Source organism: Terrapene carolina, unplaced genomic scaffold, assembly GCF_002925995.2.
Source record: "Terrapene carolina triunguis isolate 2854851 unplaced genomic scaffold, T_m_triunguis-2.0 Scaffold93, whole genome shotgun sequence".
NCBI classification, from domain to species: domain Eukaryota; kingdom Metazoa; phylum Chordata; order Testudines; family Emydidae; genus Terrapene; species Terrapene triunguis.
The window spans coordinates 13,163,923-13,180,179 of record NW_020664444.1 but is presented as its reverse complement, the minus strand read 5'-3'; the positions used below and the strand labels follow the sequence as shown (position 1 = coordinate 13,180,179).

The 16,257-nt window shown below is 41.3% G+C and overlaps 1 protein-coding gene across 1 annotated transcript in view; it reads right to left on the bottom strand.

Annotated features, from left to right (window-relative positions):
- Positions 1-705: 705 nt before the first annotated feature.
- The window catches only part of PRKAR1B (protein kinase cAMP-dependent type I regulatory subunit beta), a 124,790-nt gene continuing 109,238 nt past the window's right edge, over positions 706-16,257 (bottom strand). The window contains exons 10-11 of the mRNA XM_024219495.2: positions 3,733-3,814; positions 706-3,331 (exon numbers count right to left, since the gene is read on the bottom strand). Of these exons, the coding sequence (XP_024075263.1) occupies positions 3,159-3,331; positions 3,733-3,814 (255 nt within the window). The 3' untranslated portion in view covers positions 706-3,158. The remainder of the gene's footprint in view (positions 3,332-3,732; positions 3,815-16,257) is intronic.

The window sequence follows — 16,257 nt, the reverse complement described above, 5'->3', positions numbered from 1 at the left end:
GCTAGCTTAAATAGGGTAAACCACTATACTCTGCCATTGGCACAGACACAGCTTGGCCTGAGATGCTTCACTGCTGCAAAAAGTGGCTTTGCCTGTCTCCACTAGGGATTTGAACGAGGGTGCCGATACATAGGTGGCTGGCCATCAAAAGGTGTGGTCAGCACAAATCCCCATTGGGGGCAAGGTCTTGGGCTTTGTATGTGTTGGGGGAAAGAGGGCAGCATTTGGCCCTGAGAAAGATTTTCCGTCCAATTAAAGCCCTGATTCAACAAAGTATTTAAGCCTATGCCTCGCACATGGGCAGTCCCATGGATTTCAATCCTCCTGGCCTAGTACAGGGTCTCTAAAACTTCAATGAGTCTGTTCACATACGTAAAGTTAGGCATGTGCTTAAGCACCTTGCTGATTTGGGGCCTAAATACCAGTACAGCTTGAGGGAGTATGGTGCCCATTTGCTTATATAACATTTAAGCATGAGTTTTTTCCCTTACTGAGTGCCCAGAGAAACAGAGCAGTCTCCCTTTCTGTACAGCATCGGGATTATCTGCCTCTTCCCTACTCTGATTGTTTTTACATTACATTACCCAATACATTATTCTGCTCCCTGGGTTTTTTTTTTCCAATAGAGCTCAAATTTTTTATTACAGTATTCAGATTTTTAAATACAACAATTTCCATTGTTAAGAAGTTCACAAGCGCCACATATAACGTACAAGAATTTTATTCATACCATAATTCTGTCGCATCATCCATATCAAATATTACAATAATCTTTAAAATGGAATAGACTGTTCCCCTTACATCAAAGGAATTCTGCTGTTAGATGGTTACATGTCTTTTCAGATTGTTTACAACAGAATTGTAATTCAAATCGGATTTTCATTATCTTTAAAAGTTCAAAGCAAAGTATCTGTTTTGTATGTGTGTATATTTAACTCTCAACAGTGAGATTAATACACTCAATGTCTAAGTAATGCTGAAATGTTTCCTGCATTTTATGCCAAACGCTCACAGATTTTTACCAATACAGCAGAAGAAACGCAAGAGATAAAACAGCATACATGAGTGAGTGGTAACCTTTACATTTTTTTTTAATTGCACAGAATAGGAAAATACAAAAATGGTTAAGCAAAGAATGAGTTTTTTACATGAATGTACGTGTCTGGTGGATTTTTGTCTATATAAATGTTTTGTCATGAAATTGCAAGTTGGAAAACAAAACACTTTGAATGGTCACATTTAATAATCCATGCAAGAAGCATAACACTCATAATAAATAATAGTAATAAATAGAGATTACTGGGATCACTAAAAACATACTGAAATAAATTAAATAGATTGAAATTATGATAGGCCTGATCCTGAAGTCCATGGATTTATGGAGTTCAGCGAAGATTACTCTGAGGGTTGTAGTATTGAGCCCAAGGAGTTTTCTTGGTGGGAAAATTCCAAAAGGAATTTTTGTAAATTTAGATTAAAAGAGCATAATGAACTTTTTCAGTTTTAGTTAATTTAGCCATATTCTTGACTATCCCCTTTGATTTAAAAAAGGTTCTGTCTGCCTGTTTAATTTGTAATTTCAGCATATAAGGAAGGAAGGATATTAAAAATTCTTACTGTCATCAAATAGGAGGATGCTTTAATAAACAGAGAAATATGGCTTTACCATAATGAAAAGGTGTATTTATGGTAGTTGGGTGCACTCTTTGCTACAGTGATCAAACTGAGTTTTCCTCCAATGGAAAATTTCCCCAAAGGAATGATTTAAAATGTTCAAATCTTGGAGGGCTGCACAGCAGGCTAAGGCCTGGTTCTGCAGAAAGCCCTACGCAAGAGGCAGGTATCAGAGGGTAGCCGTGTTAGTCTGATGAAGTGGGTATTCACCCACGAAAGCTTATGCTCCAATACATTTGTTAGTGTATAAGGTGCCACAGGACTCTTTGTTGCTTTCTACACAAGAGGGTTCCTGTGCCTGTGCAGAGACACAACAAAGTCGGTGGGGCTGTGCCCAGGGGTCCAAGCACATGCCGTTCATTGCAGGATCAGGGCCTGACTAGTCTCTTGCACAGTGCTCGTCTTTTTGACGAGAGGCAGCATAGTACATTCCGGGATGATTCGTTTGAAAGTATATGTCTGGCTTTCGAAAAACCTCGATCATATACAAAAGCAAAGGTATTTTAACTGCAGTAAATGGACTGTATGTAAAATATTTTCATACCAAACTGCCGTTGAATATCTTTGATGTGCTTTCTAGCATGATTGCTCAAGCTTTTTATATACTATTCAGAAAACGCTGCTGATGATATTTTGGTGTATAGAATGATGCTTCAAAAGTCTTAGGACCTGATTCAAAGCCCACTAAAGTCAATGGAAAAGCTCCTATTGACATCAGTGGGCTTTGGCTCAGGCTCTTAGTTAAAAAGGCTCAGGGCAACCCACTTTGGGAACTAATGGCTACACTTAAATGCTTACAAAAAAATCCCCAAAACACCTAGAAATCTTCACTTTCAAAACTGAATTGGAGCATGGCCAAATTTATCCCTGGTGTAACTCCACTGCCTTCAAAGAATTTGCATCAGGGACAAATCTGGCCCAGTAGATTTAACAGACAAAATGATCCAAAGTTCTACTCTTTCTTGGAGTACTGGAATGATCAAAATCTTCCTCTTGCCTTCCCCCTCAAATTGTGCAACCGTCCTTTGTCATGCGGTGTTTTGTAAACTTCCCGTAACAAGTGAAGAGCATTTTAAACTGAAGGGCAGAGGGGGATGTATATTCATAAAAAAAATTGACAAAAGATGGATAGGACTAACTTTCAGGAGACTAAGCTAAAATAAATGGAGAAATAGAGACTCAGATGTATTTTTAAGTAGCTAAAAATGCACAATGAAAGTATTTTACAGGGTAACACATGGCAATCTTACCTGGAAGCCGAAAACCTAACCATTCATAAACAATCCTAACAGCTAGTCTTATCCAAATGCTTGTTGTCCTACTTTAATGATACATAACATCTGACTTTATATCCAATGCATAAGACATAGACAGAAAAAGACACATAAAATGCACACTTTTTTCTCTTCATAAAGCTATTGAGCTGCACAGGTCAAATTTAAGTGCACAGGGTCACACAAAGGCAGCATTCCCAATGGAATAGCTTAGACGGTAAGAGAAATGAAACTGTTGTATCTCTGAATGTTTCTCTTCAGGATTTCAGAACAAGGACCAAGCACTCGTTCAAAGCGAGGACGATCCAGCTTTACACACTTCAGTGGCCCACGTGCCACTACAGTGGCTGCCCTGGGACGATTGAGCAACAGTGCTATCTCACCTGGAAGCAGGAATAAATATACTGTCACATAGTCTCTGTTTCCTTTTCTTCAGTGTGCACTAGAGATATCATACATTCCTTAACGAAGATCTTGATAGACACTTTACATAATTCGGTTGCAGATGCTGTTGTATTAGACATGCTTGTGCCATTTAAAATTACTCAGATGTTTAACATTCATAATGTTTTAACGATTCTCATTTACACTGGTGCAGTTCCAGAATAACACCGTCTTCGGTGAAGTTACTCAGGATCTACACCAGGACAGCTGAGAGCAGAATCTGACCCTATATATCCCTGATGTTGATTGAAGCATATAAAACTAATTTTGAAAGAGACTAATTATCTTCCACATGTCTTTCCAAACAATGTTTTATTTTATTACGTTGAATTTTTCTTACCAAAATAATCCGATGGACCAAGTCTTCCAACTTCTACATACTCCTCATTATCAGATCTGCGCTGAAGAACAGAAGCTGTGCCCTAGAAAACATAATTAAAAACTTGAACAGTTGTATCCCTTCGCTTGAATACGGCATACTATGCTTGTAAAAAACTTAAATCCAGAGTATTTCCTTTGGCAGTACATCAGCCATGTTCTTAGAATACTGGGCAGAAAGAGATGGCAATCTCAGTCTACATTACTCAACTTTTAATGGAAGTAACAAAGAAGAAAAAATTCAATAATACTGCACGGTTGGATACACTTTTACGAGTGTAGCTATTGTACATGTGGAGCTCTTACTGAAATCATTAGAAGCAAGATCGGATCCTGTAGTTCTGTCCTTAAACACTACAACAGTGACTTGCATAAATATACAATCTACTATTCAAAAATGTGTTTTGAATGAGTGCAGGGCCTTGTGAAAGGGGCTGGATTGACACTCTTGAAGGCTAACATTCTCAGAACATTTACATCACAGGCAGCAAGAGAATAAGCTTCCCAAACATTGCCCTGAAGGAGAGCATTTCAGTCCTCATGCCTGTTCAGTCATTGGATCTCTGCTGAGATTGTCAACAAGGGGACCAACTGTGCTACCTGCAAAGCTGAACGAGGTCCACCAAACTCCTTTCACATGAACCCACCAAACACCCATCATGTTGTAACAACGCTTGATCTAACCTAGGATACATATGAGCTGGAAATTTAAGAGGTGAAAATCTCCATACCACATTAGCAATCCCATAAATCATCCAATTATCTGATGAATTACACATTTTAATAAAATTTGGCTAAAGGGGAAGCATTTTAAATGGAACATCCATCCCCCCAAATCCCATACCATACAATATTCCTCTTAGAGGCTAGGTTTAATGATACCAGATTCTATTCTCAAGGCTTGTCTACATGACAGTTTGTAATTGTGTAATCAGAGTAGCCCTAGGGATAAACATGTCAAATAAACATTGTTCCTTGTCTACACTACAATTAACAATTGTGCTAGTTAACGCCTGTTAGTTAACACATGTTAAAACACGGTTACAATCTGTAGCACAGACAAGCCTTCAAAGAGGTTCTTGGCATATATAAATACCCTTTCTTGAAGGAAATCTCATAATATTTTCAATGCACACCACAAAGTTCTAATAGATGAAATAAAGAGGACATCTCTGACTTCAAGCCACCTATTCTTTTGCAGTAACAGAAAAAGATTGACAAAGGAACATTCAAGTCTGTGCTATAAAAATACAATGCAAAAGAATAATGCAAAGAGGAACTATATTTATTTTCAATTGAAATTGATAAAAAAAAATTAAAAATCGATAAATAACCCAGAGACACAATTAGTTGAGACAAGAATGATGATGATACTGTAAGGACAGTGCAGGGGGAAAAGGATGCTTTGTAATCTAAGTGTGGAGGATCCTTAATATATGATTGATCTGAAACTGCAACTTTTCCATCCTTTCCAAATCACCCCCAACAGACAACAATGGGCCTTATTATAAGAGGATAGGGCATGAATAAATAGGTTTATGTTTTCACTTTTGGAAAAAATAATACTTGAAGCCAAATCCTGCCCTAGCCAGGGCGGGGAAGGGGAGCAGACACACTGTCTGGTGTATCTTGTACTAGAGGGATTCTGCCAGCCGGGGAGGATCTACAGGGCACCATGCGTGAACACATTTTGCCGCTACTCCAATCAATAGCCTGATTAGTGCTTATTGCTGAGTATAACCTAGTTGCATGATGGCTCTTGGGATGCAGACAACCCCAAACTGCAGACTAGTCCCACCCCCAAACAGCCTGCTAGCCAGCTCCCTGTAGCTCTGCTAGCAGTTCCTTGCTTTCATCGAGGGAAGAGGCTCTCTAAGCTACCACGGGGCCGGATTTAGGGTCTGATTGGACAAGCTACTGAGCACCCTCAATTCCCATTGGCTTCAATGGGAGTTGAGGGCACAGAGCACCTTACAGGACTGGGCCTTAGTCCTTGTGTTTTATTCCAGTGGATTACAAATCGGAACAGAAATATATGGTTAGTTAACTACTGATCTTTGTTTTTCCAGGGTAGGACGGCACAGTAACAACAAACAGCAATGGAATATTCAGTGTTATGTAAAAGATTATCATAATTTGCCTTCCTCCAAACAAGTGCTACATAGATAAGGAAATGTCCCACACAGTTTTCTTGCATCATGCCTTATTTCACAATAGATTTCTTTTTTTAAAAGCTCATACACTTCTTAAATAGTAGGCTATTCGCTAGGTTAATTTATAACCTTAACCTTTACACAGTGCACAAATCAGAAGGCAAATCTTGTTTCTAATCATGCTAGGAACCGCATGCAAATATTAAATAAGGTTTGAGCATTATTTCACAAGTCCCCAACATCTGCTGCTGTTTGTCATTTATCAAATTAAGCCGGCACATTAAAAGTTACGCTCTCCCCTGCTGCTTCCTTACCAGTAGCATGTGCTTAGTATAAACTACTATATAGCACTGTCAACGTGTTCTCTTGGGCGTCACAATTTACCATGTCAAATGCTTGCTTCAACAGTATTTCAAAAAAGAATAAGCTCTACCGGTAAAATCCTGGCCCCCAGTGTGTATACAGCAATACAGCACCCTTGGGGTAAGTGACTGTCTGTAGTGTGTGTTTGTTTGTGTTTGGGGGTTACTTGCTGTGTGCTGAGCTTGTGTTTGTCAGTCTGTTTGTTTGTTTGTTTGTTTGTTTGAAGGACTGTGTGCTGTGGCTGGCAGTTGGAAGCTGTGAGCTTCAAAGGAAGGTCTGAAAGCTAGAAGCCTCTGGTAATTGGCTGAGCCTTAATCAGTGGGCGGGGCATTCATACAGGCCAGGGCTTTATAAAGCAGTGCACAAGTGACCAGGGAGCTTTTGCGAACAGGGGCTGCTAACAGGGAGTTTCGCAAGGGAGTTTAGAAGGGGAGCGGGATGGGGGCGAGGGTCCCTTGTCGGTTCTATCTGTTTTCCCTTTATTCCCCTTAAAACCTATAAACCAACTACATTCAAAACTTCTTGCTTAAACAACCCTTTCAGCGGACAGGGGGCTGCAGACAGGGGAGTTTGAGAGGGAGTTTGACAGAGGGAGGCTTACGATGGTTAGGAAGACCTGCAACACCTGTGCCAGCACTGCTTCTGTCTCCTCCACCTGCGCCTGTAGCCAGACAGAGCGCCTGAGCATGGATGCTTCTACCCAGATCCTGGTGTGGTTTTGCAGAGACTGTAACTTGCAATTTCCACTTACTGATATCCAGGCTGGGGGGACCATCCAATGTGAAAGGTGCCTGCTGGTAGAATCTCTCAGGCAGCAGGTGGGAGAGCTACAGGAGGAGGTGGCTAGGTTGAGGAGCATCCGAATCCATGAGCAATTCCTGGACAGTGTCCATGTGGAGACAGCTGAGGTATCTGTCCCAGTACACAGAACTGCTGATACACCACTGGTGGAATAGGAGATGGCTCAGGGTGGAAACTGGCAGCTGGTTACTTCTGGCAGCAGGCAGTGCTCCACCCCTGCTCCGAACCCTCCCGCCGTGGTAATAAGTAACCGTTATGCTCTTCTTGATACAGGAGAGAAGGAATCACCCCCTACAGTAAAGGAGGAGAAGCCTTGTACCCCTAAGGCTGGGAGGTCTGCTGCCACCACTGTGAATAGGAAACGTAGGGTAGTGGTGGTCGGAGACTCTCTGCTGAGGGGGACGGAGGTGCCCATCTGTCGCCCTGACATTTCATCTCGGGAGGTATGTTGCCTGCCAGGGGCCCGTATCCAAAATGTTACGGAGGCATTGTCGAGGATTATCCAGCCCTCTGACTACTACCCCATGCTACTCATCCATGTGGGCACAAATGATACTGCGAAGTGTGACACTGAGCGGATCAAGAGTGACTACAGGGCTCTGGGAGTATGGGTGAAGGAGTTTGGAGCGCAGGTGGTATTCTCTTCCATCCTTCCTGTCAAAGGTAGGGGCCAGGGCAGAGACAGATGCATCATGGAGGTCAATGCCTGGCTGCGAAGATGGTGTCGCCAGGAGGGCTTTGGCTTCCTCGACCACGGGATGCTATTCGAGGAAGGACTGCTAGGCAGAGATGGCGTTCACCTTTCGAGGAGGGGAAAGACCCTATTTGGACACAGACTGGCTAACCTAGTGAGGAGGGCTTTAAACCAGATTCGACGGGGACAGGTGAGCAAAGCCCACAGGTAAGTGGTGAACATGGAGACCTGGGAGATGGGTCGGAAACAAGAGGGAGCGTGGGCTATAATGGCAGAGAGAAAGGCGGGTCAGGGCAAAACTGGGAGGCAAGATCAAACCAGTATCTTAGATGCCTATATACAAATGCGAGAAGTATGGGTAATAAGCAGGAAGAACTGGAAGTGCTAATAAATAAATACAACTACGACATTGTTGGCATCACTGAAACTTGGTAGGATAATACACATGATTGGAATGTTGGTGTGGATGGGTACAGCTTGCTCAGGAAGGATAGACAGGGGAAAAAGGGAGGAGGTGTTGCCTTATATATTAAAAATGTACACACTTGGACTGAGGTGGAGATGGACATAGGAGACGGAAGTGTTGAGAGTCTCTGGGTTAGGCTAAAAGGGGTAAAAAACAAGGGTGATGTCATGCTAGGAGTCTACTACAGGCCACCTAACCAGGTGGAAGAGGTGGATGAAGCTTTTTTTAAACAACTAACAAAATCATCCAAAGCCCAAGATTTGGTGGTGATGGGGGACTTCAACTATCCAAATATATGTTGGGAAAATAACACAGCGGGGCACAGACTATCCAACAAATTCTTGGACTGCATTGCAGACAACTTTTTATTTCAGAAGGTTGAAAAAGCTACTAGGGGGGAAGCTGTTCTAGACTTGATTTTAACAAATAGGGAGGAACTCGTTGAGAATTTGAAAGTAGAAGGCAGCTTGGGTGAAAGTGATCATGAAATCATAGAGTTTGCAATTCTAAGGAAAGGTAGAAGGGAGTACAGCAAAATAGAGACAATGAATTTCAGGAAGGCGGATTTTGGTAAGCTCAGAGAGCTGACAGGTAAGGTCCCATGGGAATCAAGACTGAAGGGAAAAACAACTGAGGAGAGTTGGCAGTTTTTCAAAGGGACACTATTAAGGGCCCAAAAGCAAGCTATTCCGCTGGTTAGGAAAGATAGAAAATGTGGCAAAAGACCACCTTGGCTTAACCACGAGATCTTGCATGATCTAAAAAATAAAAAGGAGTCATATAAAAAATGGAAACTAGGACAGATTACAAAGGATGAATATAGGCAAACAACACAGGAATGTAGGGGCAAGATTAGAAAGGCAAAGGCACAAAATGGGCTCAAACTAGCTACAGGAATAAAGGGAAACAAGAAGACTTTTTATCAATACATTAGAAGCAAGAGGAAGACCAAAGACAGGGTAGGCCCACTGCTCAGTGAAGAGGGAGAAACAGTAACAGGAAACTTGGAAATGGCAGAGATGCTTAATGACTTCTTTGTTTCGGTCTTCACCGAGAAGTCTGAAGGAATGCCTAACATAGTGAATGCTAATGGGAAGGGGGTAGGTTTAGCAGATAAAATAAAAAAAGAACAAGTTAAAAATCACTTAGAAAAATTAGATGCCTGCAAGTCACCAGGGCCTGATGAAATGCATCCTAGAATACTCAAGGAGCTAATAGAGGAGGTATCTGAGCCTCTAGCTATTATCTTTGGAAAATCATGGGAGACGGGAGAGATTCCAGAAGACTGGAAAAGGGCAAATATAGTGCCCATCTATAAAAAGGGAAATAAAAACAACCCAGGAAACTACAGACCAGTTAGTTTAACTTCTGTGCCAGGGAAGATAATGGAGCAAGTAATTAAGGAAATCATCTGCAAACACTTGGAAGGTGGTAAAGTGATAAGGAATAGCCAGCATCGATTTGTAAAGAACAAATCGTATCAAACCAATCTGATAGCTTTCTTTGATAGGATAACGAGTCTTATGGATAAGGGAGAAGCTGTGGATGTGGTATACCTAGACTTTAGTAAAGCATTTGATACGGTCTTGCATGATATTCTTATCGATAAACTAGGCAAATACAACTTAGATGGGGCTACTATAAGGTGGGTGCATAACTGGCTGAATAACCGTACTCAGAGAGTTGTTATTAATGGTTCCCAATCCTGCTGGAAAGGCATAACAAGTGGGGTTCCACAGGGGTCTGTTTTGGGACAGGCTCTGTTCAATATCTTCATTAACGACTTGGATATTGGCATAGAAAGTACGCTTATTAAGTTTGCAGATGATACCAAACTGGGAGGGATTGCAAGTGCTTTGGAGGACAGGGTCATAATTCAAAATGATCTGGACAAATTTGAGAAATGGTCAAAGTGCTCCACTTAGGAAGGAAAAATCAGTTTCACACATACAGAATGGGAAGAGACTGTCTAGGAAGGAGTACGGCAGAAAAGGATCTAGGGGTTATAGTGGACCACAAGCTAAATATGAGTCAACAGTGTGATGCTGTTGCAAAAAAAGCAAACGTGATTCTGGGATGTATTAACAGGTGTGTTGTGAGCAAGACACAAGAAGTCATTCTTCCGCTCTACTCTGCGCTGGTTAGGCCTCAACTGGAGTATTGTGTTCAGTTCTGGGCACTGCATTTCAAGAAAGATGTGGAGAAATTGGAGAGGGTCCAGAGAAGAGCAACAAGAATGATTAAAGGTCTTGAGAACATGACCTATGAAGGAAGGCTGAAAGAATTGGGTTTGTTTAGTTTGGAAAAGAGAAGACTGAGAGGGGACATGATAGCAGTTTTAAGGTATCTAAAAGAGTGTCATAAGGAGGAGGGAAAAAACTTGTTCACCGTAGTCTCTAAGGATAGAACAAGAAGCAATGGGCTTAAACTGCAGCAAGGGAGGTTTAGGTTGGACATTAGGAAAAAGTTCCTAACTGTCAGGGTGGTTAAACACTGGAATAAATTGCCTAAGGAGGTTGTGGAATCTCCATCTCTGGAGATATTTAAGAGTAGGTTAGATAAATGTCTATCAGGGATGGTCTAGACAGTATTTGGTCCTGCCATGAGGGCAGGGGACTGGACTCGATGACCTCTCGAGGTCCCTTCCAGTCCTAGAATCTATGAATCTATGAAGTCAATGGCAAAACTCTCATTGGCTTCAACAGGGCCAGGATATCACCCCTAAAGAGCAGGAGTGGCAAAGACATGAAATTCACAAACATGCTATAGACACTTCTCCCCTGAGTAAGGGAAACTGACATGGGCAAGAGCTTGAAGGATCAGTGTCCATACTGTTTTTAAATAAGCTAAGCTTACAACTATTTTTTTGCCTGTCAAAACACAGCCGTGCACATAAAACTGTTGGCAGCAAATTTAGGGATCAAAGTAAATTGGACAGGAAGACTGACTATACTAAAGTGATCTGGTGAATTGTCAATTTCAGCAAAAATTCTTTATCCTTGATATAACTAAACTATTTAGCCAAAACTGCTGTATTCCAAGCCTTTCAAGTCAACTTGTAAGAGGCTGGAAATGCAGTGAGTGTACTGACTTTTTTTTCACCACACTGACTACAGTAGTTCTCACAAAGTGCACGTGTGTGTGTGTGTGTGTTTGTGTGTGTGTGCACATACACACGCACAGAATGCTTCGCTCTCCAGAGCAACTAATGGGAATAGAATAACCTCTCTCTCACTAAGCTCCAGATCAGCTGCAACCCATGGGCCCCCATGTCTGCATTCCGTTAGCACCCAATTTGATGTGCAAAGCCTCCAAGATCAGCTTCCATGATGATTTCCAGCCCCTGTGCTCCTCTCATTATTTCAACCCGCGTCCCAACCTGAAAAGTGGCAAAACCCTCACTCCTCCACCAAAGCATTTATCTGAAATCTAAGTCTCCATTCTCTTTTCCACTGTACTTTTTTCAACATTTATGACAAATGAAAACCTGATAAACAAAATGAGAAGAGTACTGGCCCTCCAGGTTAAAGTTCCCAACTACCCATCCTGAGGTAATTACAATACCAAGCAGTACTACTTCTATCTCTCCTGGTATCACCTTTTATGGGCCTCTTTTAATATTGTTAATATTTTTGATAGGGGCCACGTGATATAAAACTTCAATAAGTCAGAGTTTTCTGAAGCAATTGCTTCCACCGTTCCATTGCAGTCTGCCTTTTTAGAAACACTGTGATATCTGCTGAAGAAGCAGAGATGTGTCTGGGCTCCACAATAAACACTCAGCTTGGCAGGATAAAGCATATTCCAGATACATATTTTTCCACTCTTGTTTTAACAGTCACATACGCTCTTCCCGCTGCTCAGCGAAAACAGGTCTATAATAGAGTCAAAGAAGTTTCCTGAAACCCTGACAGCAGCACCCAGATGTAAGACCTGATTTGTCTCTTTTTGCAATAGATGCACATTCCACACGTACATCTTTGGGGTAGTGTCTGTCCAGGAAAACAGCCCACATTATGGCTAAAAGAAGAGGGTGTTTATAATTATCCATCCATAACACCTCCATTTTGCATTATGGATAAATATTGCAGTAGCTTTTGTCACCAAGAACCCATTCTGCTCTGAATTAGAGGAGACTCTAATTGTAAATGTATAACAGGCCCAATGCAGAAATAAAATAAATCATAAAAACCCCACAACCCTTTATTCTCCATAAGATATTGTAAATTAAGTCAATAATACCAAAACTAATTAGGTATTAGTCTCCCCAGCCTCCACCTCCACCCCAAGGTTTCACAGACATAATTCATCTTAGCTTACTTTTCAGATGTTCACAGTATGATTTCTCAGTTGTCTACATCCATTGTGCCTAGCCTTGCAACCCCTGACTCCCAACAGAAGTCCTCAGCTGCATGAACAGTGGTATTTGTCCCAATCCTGGGAAGCAGAAGCATTTCATGAGGCGTGTTCAGAGAGCCTGTGTGCCCTCTCCTCCCCCAAAGCATTTGATCCCAATGGGCAAACACTTCCCTTTAAGTGAAACATAACAGTTTGCAGGATTGGGCTCCACGGGACAACTCACTTGATTAAAGTTTTGCAGGATCAAGCCCTTTAATGCTGTTCGGTTTAAACGGCATCTTGTACACTGATAGTTATTTCAGCCTCCTCCATTGTGGAACAAAACCTTTAGAGTATACATTGTAGGCAGCAGGAAGACGTTTGACACCATTTAATAAATCAGTATTTTGTGATTATATGAAACTGAAAGCAGACAGGCATGTCTCCTCGCTAGCAGAAGTTTGAGAGTGAAATGATAAATCTTTAGTGGATCTAGGAATTTTCTCATTCAGGCACTGAGGGGTCTCTGTCTTCCCAGTAACTGATATCATTAACCTCCTCTCCTTTCCGCCAAGTAAATACAGGCATCTTATTGCAAAAACAACAGGAGTAGCAGTTCTCAAAGCAATGTGCCATCGCCATCCACCATCGTCACCCCACACCCCAAGTTCCTCCCTCTGTGACAGTTCTGTGGCAGCAGTGAGAAATATTTATGAATGCCTTTCAGATACACCAGCAATTTGCTTTGCAAAAATTTATAACTTAGATATGGCACCATAATTTAAGATGTAAAAGGTAAATTAAATTTTATAATCCATGAGCTTCCCTCCTCTCCAATGTAATGAGTTTTTGATAGATGTTTTTACTATCTGACCATATGGAGGGATTAGACATCCCAGAAAGTTAATCACACATATCGTCCATCTGGGATCAAGGCACCTCAGTAGCATTGATAGGGCCTCATCCTTCACATTCTTACACACCTGAGTCACTTTACTCATACGAGTGGCCCCTCTGGCTTCAGTAGGACAGTTGGTAAGAATAAAAATGACTCATCTATAGGCTAAGGCTGAGGATCAGACTAATTAATTGTGGGAGAATCTTTATATTCTGATATTCTTTTCATATTTGGCCAGATCCAAAGTCTGATGATATCAATAGGAGCTCTTCTGTCGAGCTCAGTGGAATTTAGATCAGGCCCATTAATGGTGGGAGAATCTTTATTAAAAATCACTGGCATTAAAGTTTTTACTTTCCAGATATGTTGGTCCTGAGGTATGATCAATGTAATGAACAATGCAAGACAAACTGGTATGCTACAACCCGTAAAAATAAAGGTAGGAAAGAAGAGAAATTAATGAACTGTAATAAGGTTTGCAATTTTGGGGTAGTTTAAAATGGTTTATGGCTATTTAAAATGTGTTACGGTTTTTGGGGGAGCATAAACTCTGAAAAATCCAGTGTAAAAGTATAATTAGGCAGGACAAAAAAGAATTTGAAAAGCTACTAGCCAAAGATTCATAAACTAACAGCAATTTTTTTTTTAAATACAACAGAAGCAGGAAGCCTGCCAAACAGTCATTGGGCCACTGGACGATCAAGGTGCTAAAGGAGCACTCAAGGAAGATAAGGCAATTGCAGAGAAGCTAAATGAATTCTTTGCATTGGTCTTCAATGCAGAGGATGTGAGAAAGATTCCCACACCTGAGCTATTCTTTTTAGGTGACAAATCTGAGGAAGTGTTCCAGATTGAGGTGTCAGGAGGTTTTGGAACAAACTGATAAATTAAACAGTAATAAGTCACCAGGAACAGATGATATTCACCCAAGAGTTCTGAAGGAAGTCAAATATGAAGTTGCAGAACTACTAACAGTGATATGTAATCTATCATTTAAATAAGCTTCTGTACCAGATGATAGGAGGAAAGCTAATGTGACACAATTTTTTTAAAAAGGCTCCAAAGGCAATCCTGGCAATTACTGTCTGGTAAGATTAACTTCAGTACCAGGCAAATTGGTTGAAACTATAGTAAAGAATAGAATTATCAGACACATAGATGAACACAACTTGTTGGGGAAGACTCAACATAGCTTTTGTAAAGGGAAATCATGCCTCACCAATCTATTAGATTTCTTTGAGGGGGGGGGTCAACAAATATGTGGACAAGGGTGATCCAGTGGATATAGTGTACTTAGATTTTCAGAAAGCCTTTGACAAGAGTCCTCACCAAAGTCTCTTAAGCAAAGTATGCAGTCATGGGATAAGAGGGAAGATCCTTTCATGGATCAGTAACTGGTTAAACAATAGAAAACAAAGGGAAGGAATAAATGGTCAGTTTTCAGAATGGGGAAAGGTAAATAGTGGTGTCATCCCGGGATCTGCACTGGGACCAGTGTTGTTCAACATATTCCTAAATGATCTGGAAAAAGGGGTAAACAGTAAGGTGGCAAAATTTGCAGACGATACAAAATTACTCAAAATAGTTAAATCCAAAGCAGACTGTGAAGAGTTACAAAGGGATCTCACAAAACTGGGTGACGGGGCAACAAAATAGCAGATGAAATTCTATACTATGATCAATGCAAAGTAATGCATGATGGAAAACGTAATCCTAACTACACATACAAAATGATGAGGTCTAAATTAGTTGTTACCACTCAAGAAAGAGATCTTGGAGTCATTGTGAATAACATCCGCTCAACGTGCGGCAGCAGTCAAAAAAGCCAACAGAATTTTAGGAGCCATTAGGAAAGGGATAGATAATAAGACAGAAAATATCATAATGCCACTATATAAATCCATGGTACGCCCACGCCTGGAATACTGCATGCAGTTCTGGTCACCCCATCTCAAAAAAGATATACTAGAATTGGAAAAGGTACAGAGAAAGGCAACAAAAATGATTAAGGGTATGGAACAGCTTCTATAACAGGAGACATAAAAAAGACAGACTTTTCAGCTTGGAAAAGAGATGACTAAGAGGGGATATGATAGAGGTCTATACAACTGTGACTGCTGTGGAGGAAGCGAATAAGAAAGTATTATTAACTCCTTCACATAACACGAGAACCAGGGGTCACCCAATTAAATTAATAGGCAGTCGGTTTAAAACAAACAAAAGGAAGTACTTCTTCACACAACACACAGTCAACCTGTGGAACTCGGGATGTTGTAAAGGCCAAAATTATAATAGGGTTAAAAAAACAAACAAACTAAAGTTCATGGAGAATGGGTCCATCAATGGCTCTTAGCCAGGATGGGCAGAGATGCAACACCATGCTCTCAGTGTCCCTAGCCTCTGTTTGCCAGAAGCTGAGACTGGATAACTGGGGAAGGATCACTCAATGATTGCCTGTTCTGTTCATCCCCTCAGAAGCACCTGGCATTGGCCGGTGTCAGAAGACAGGATACTGGGCTAGATGGACCATTGGTCTGACCCAGTCTGGCCATTCTGATATTCTTGTAATCCTGGCTCCTGACTCAGTCTTTACTAGCGTGAATTTCATTTTACCTTCTTAAAACCTAGTTCTTCAGGTTTTATGTTGGGGAAGTGTAGCAGTTGAAATCTACCACCCCCCCCCCAAACCAACACCAGGGGGTAAAGTTGCACCTCTAGGAAAACTGCTATGCAGCCTATCCATGCCAGCCCATCCATGCTCCTGCACCGAATGT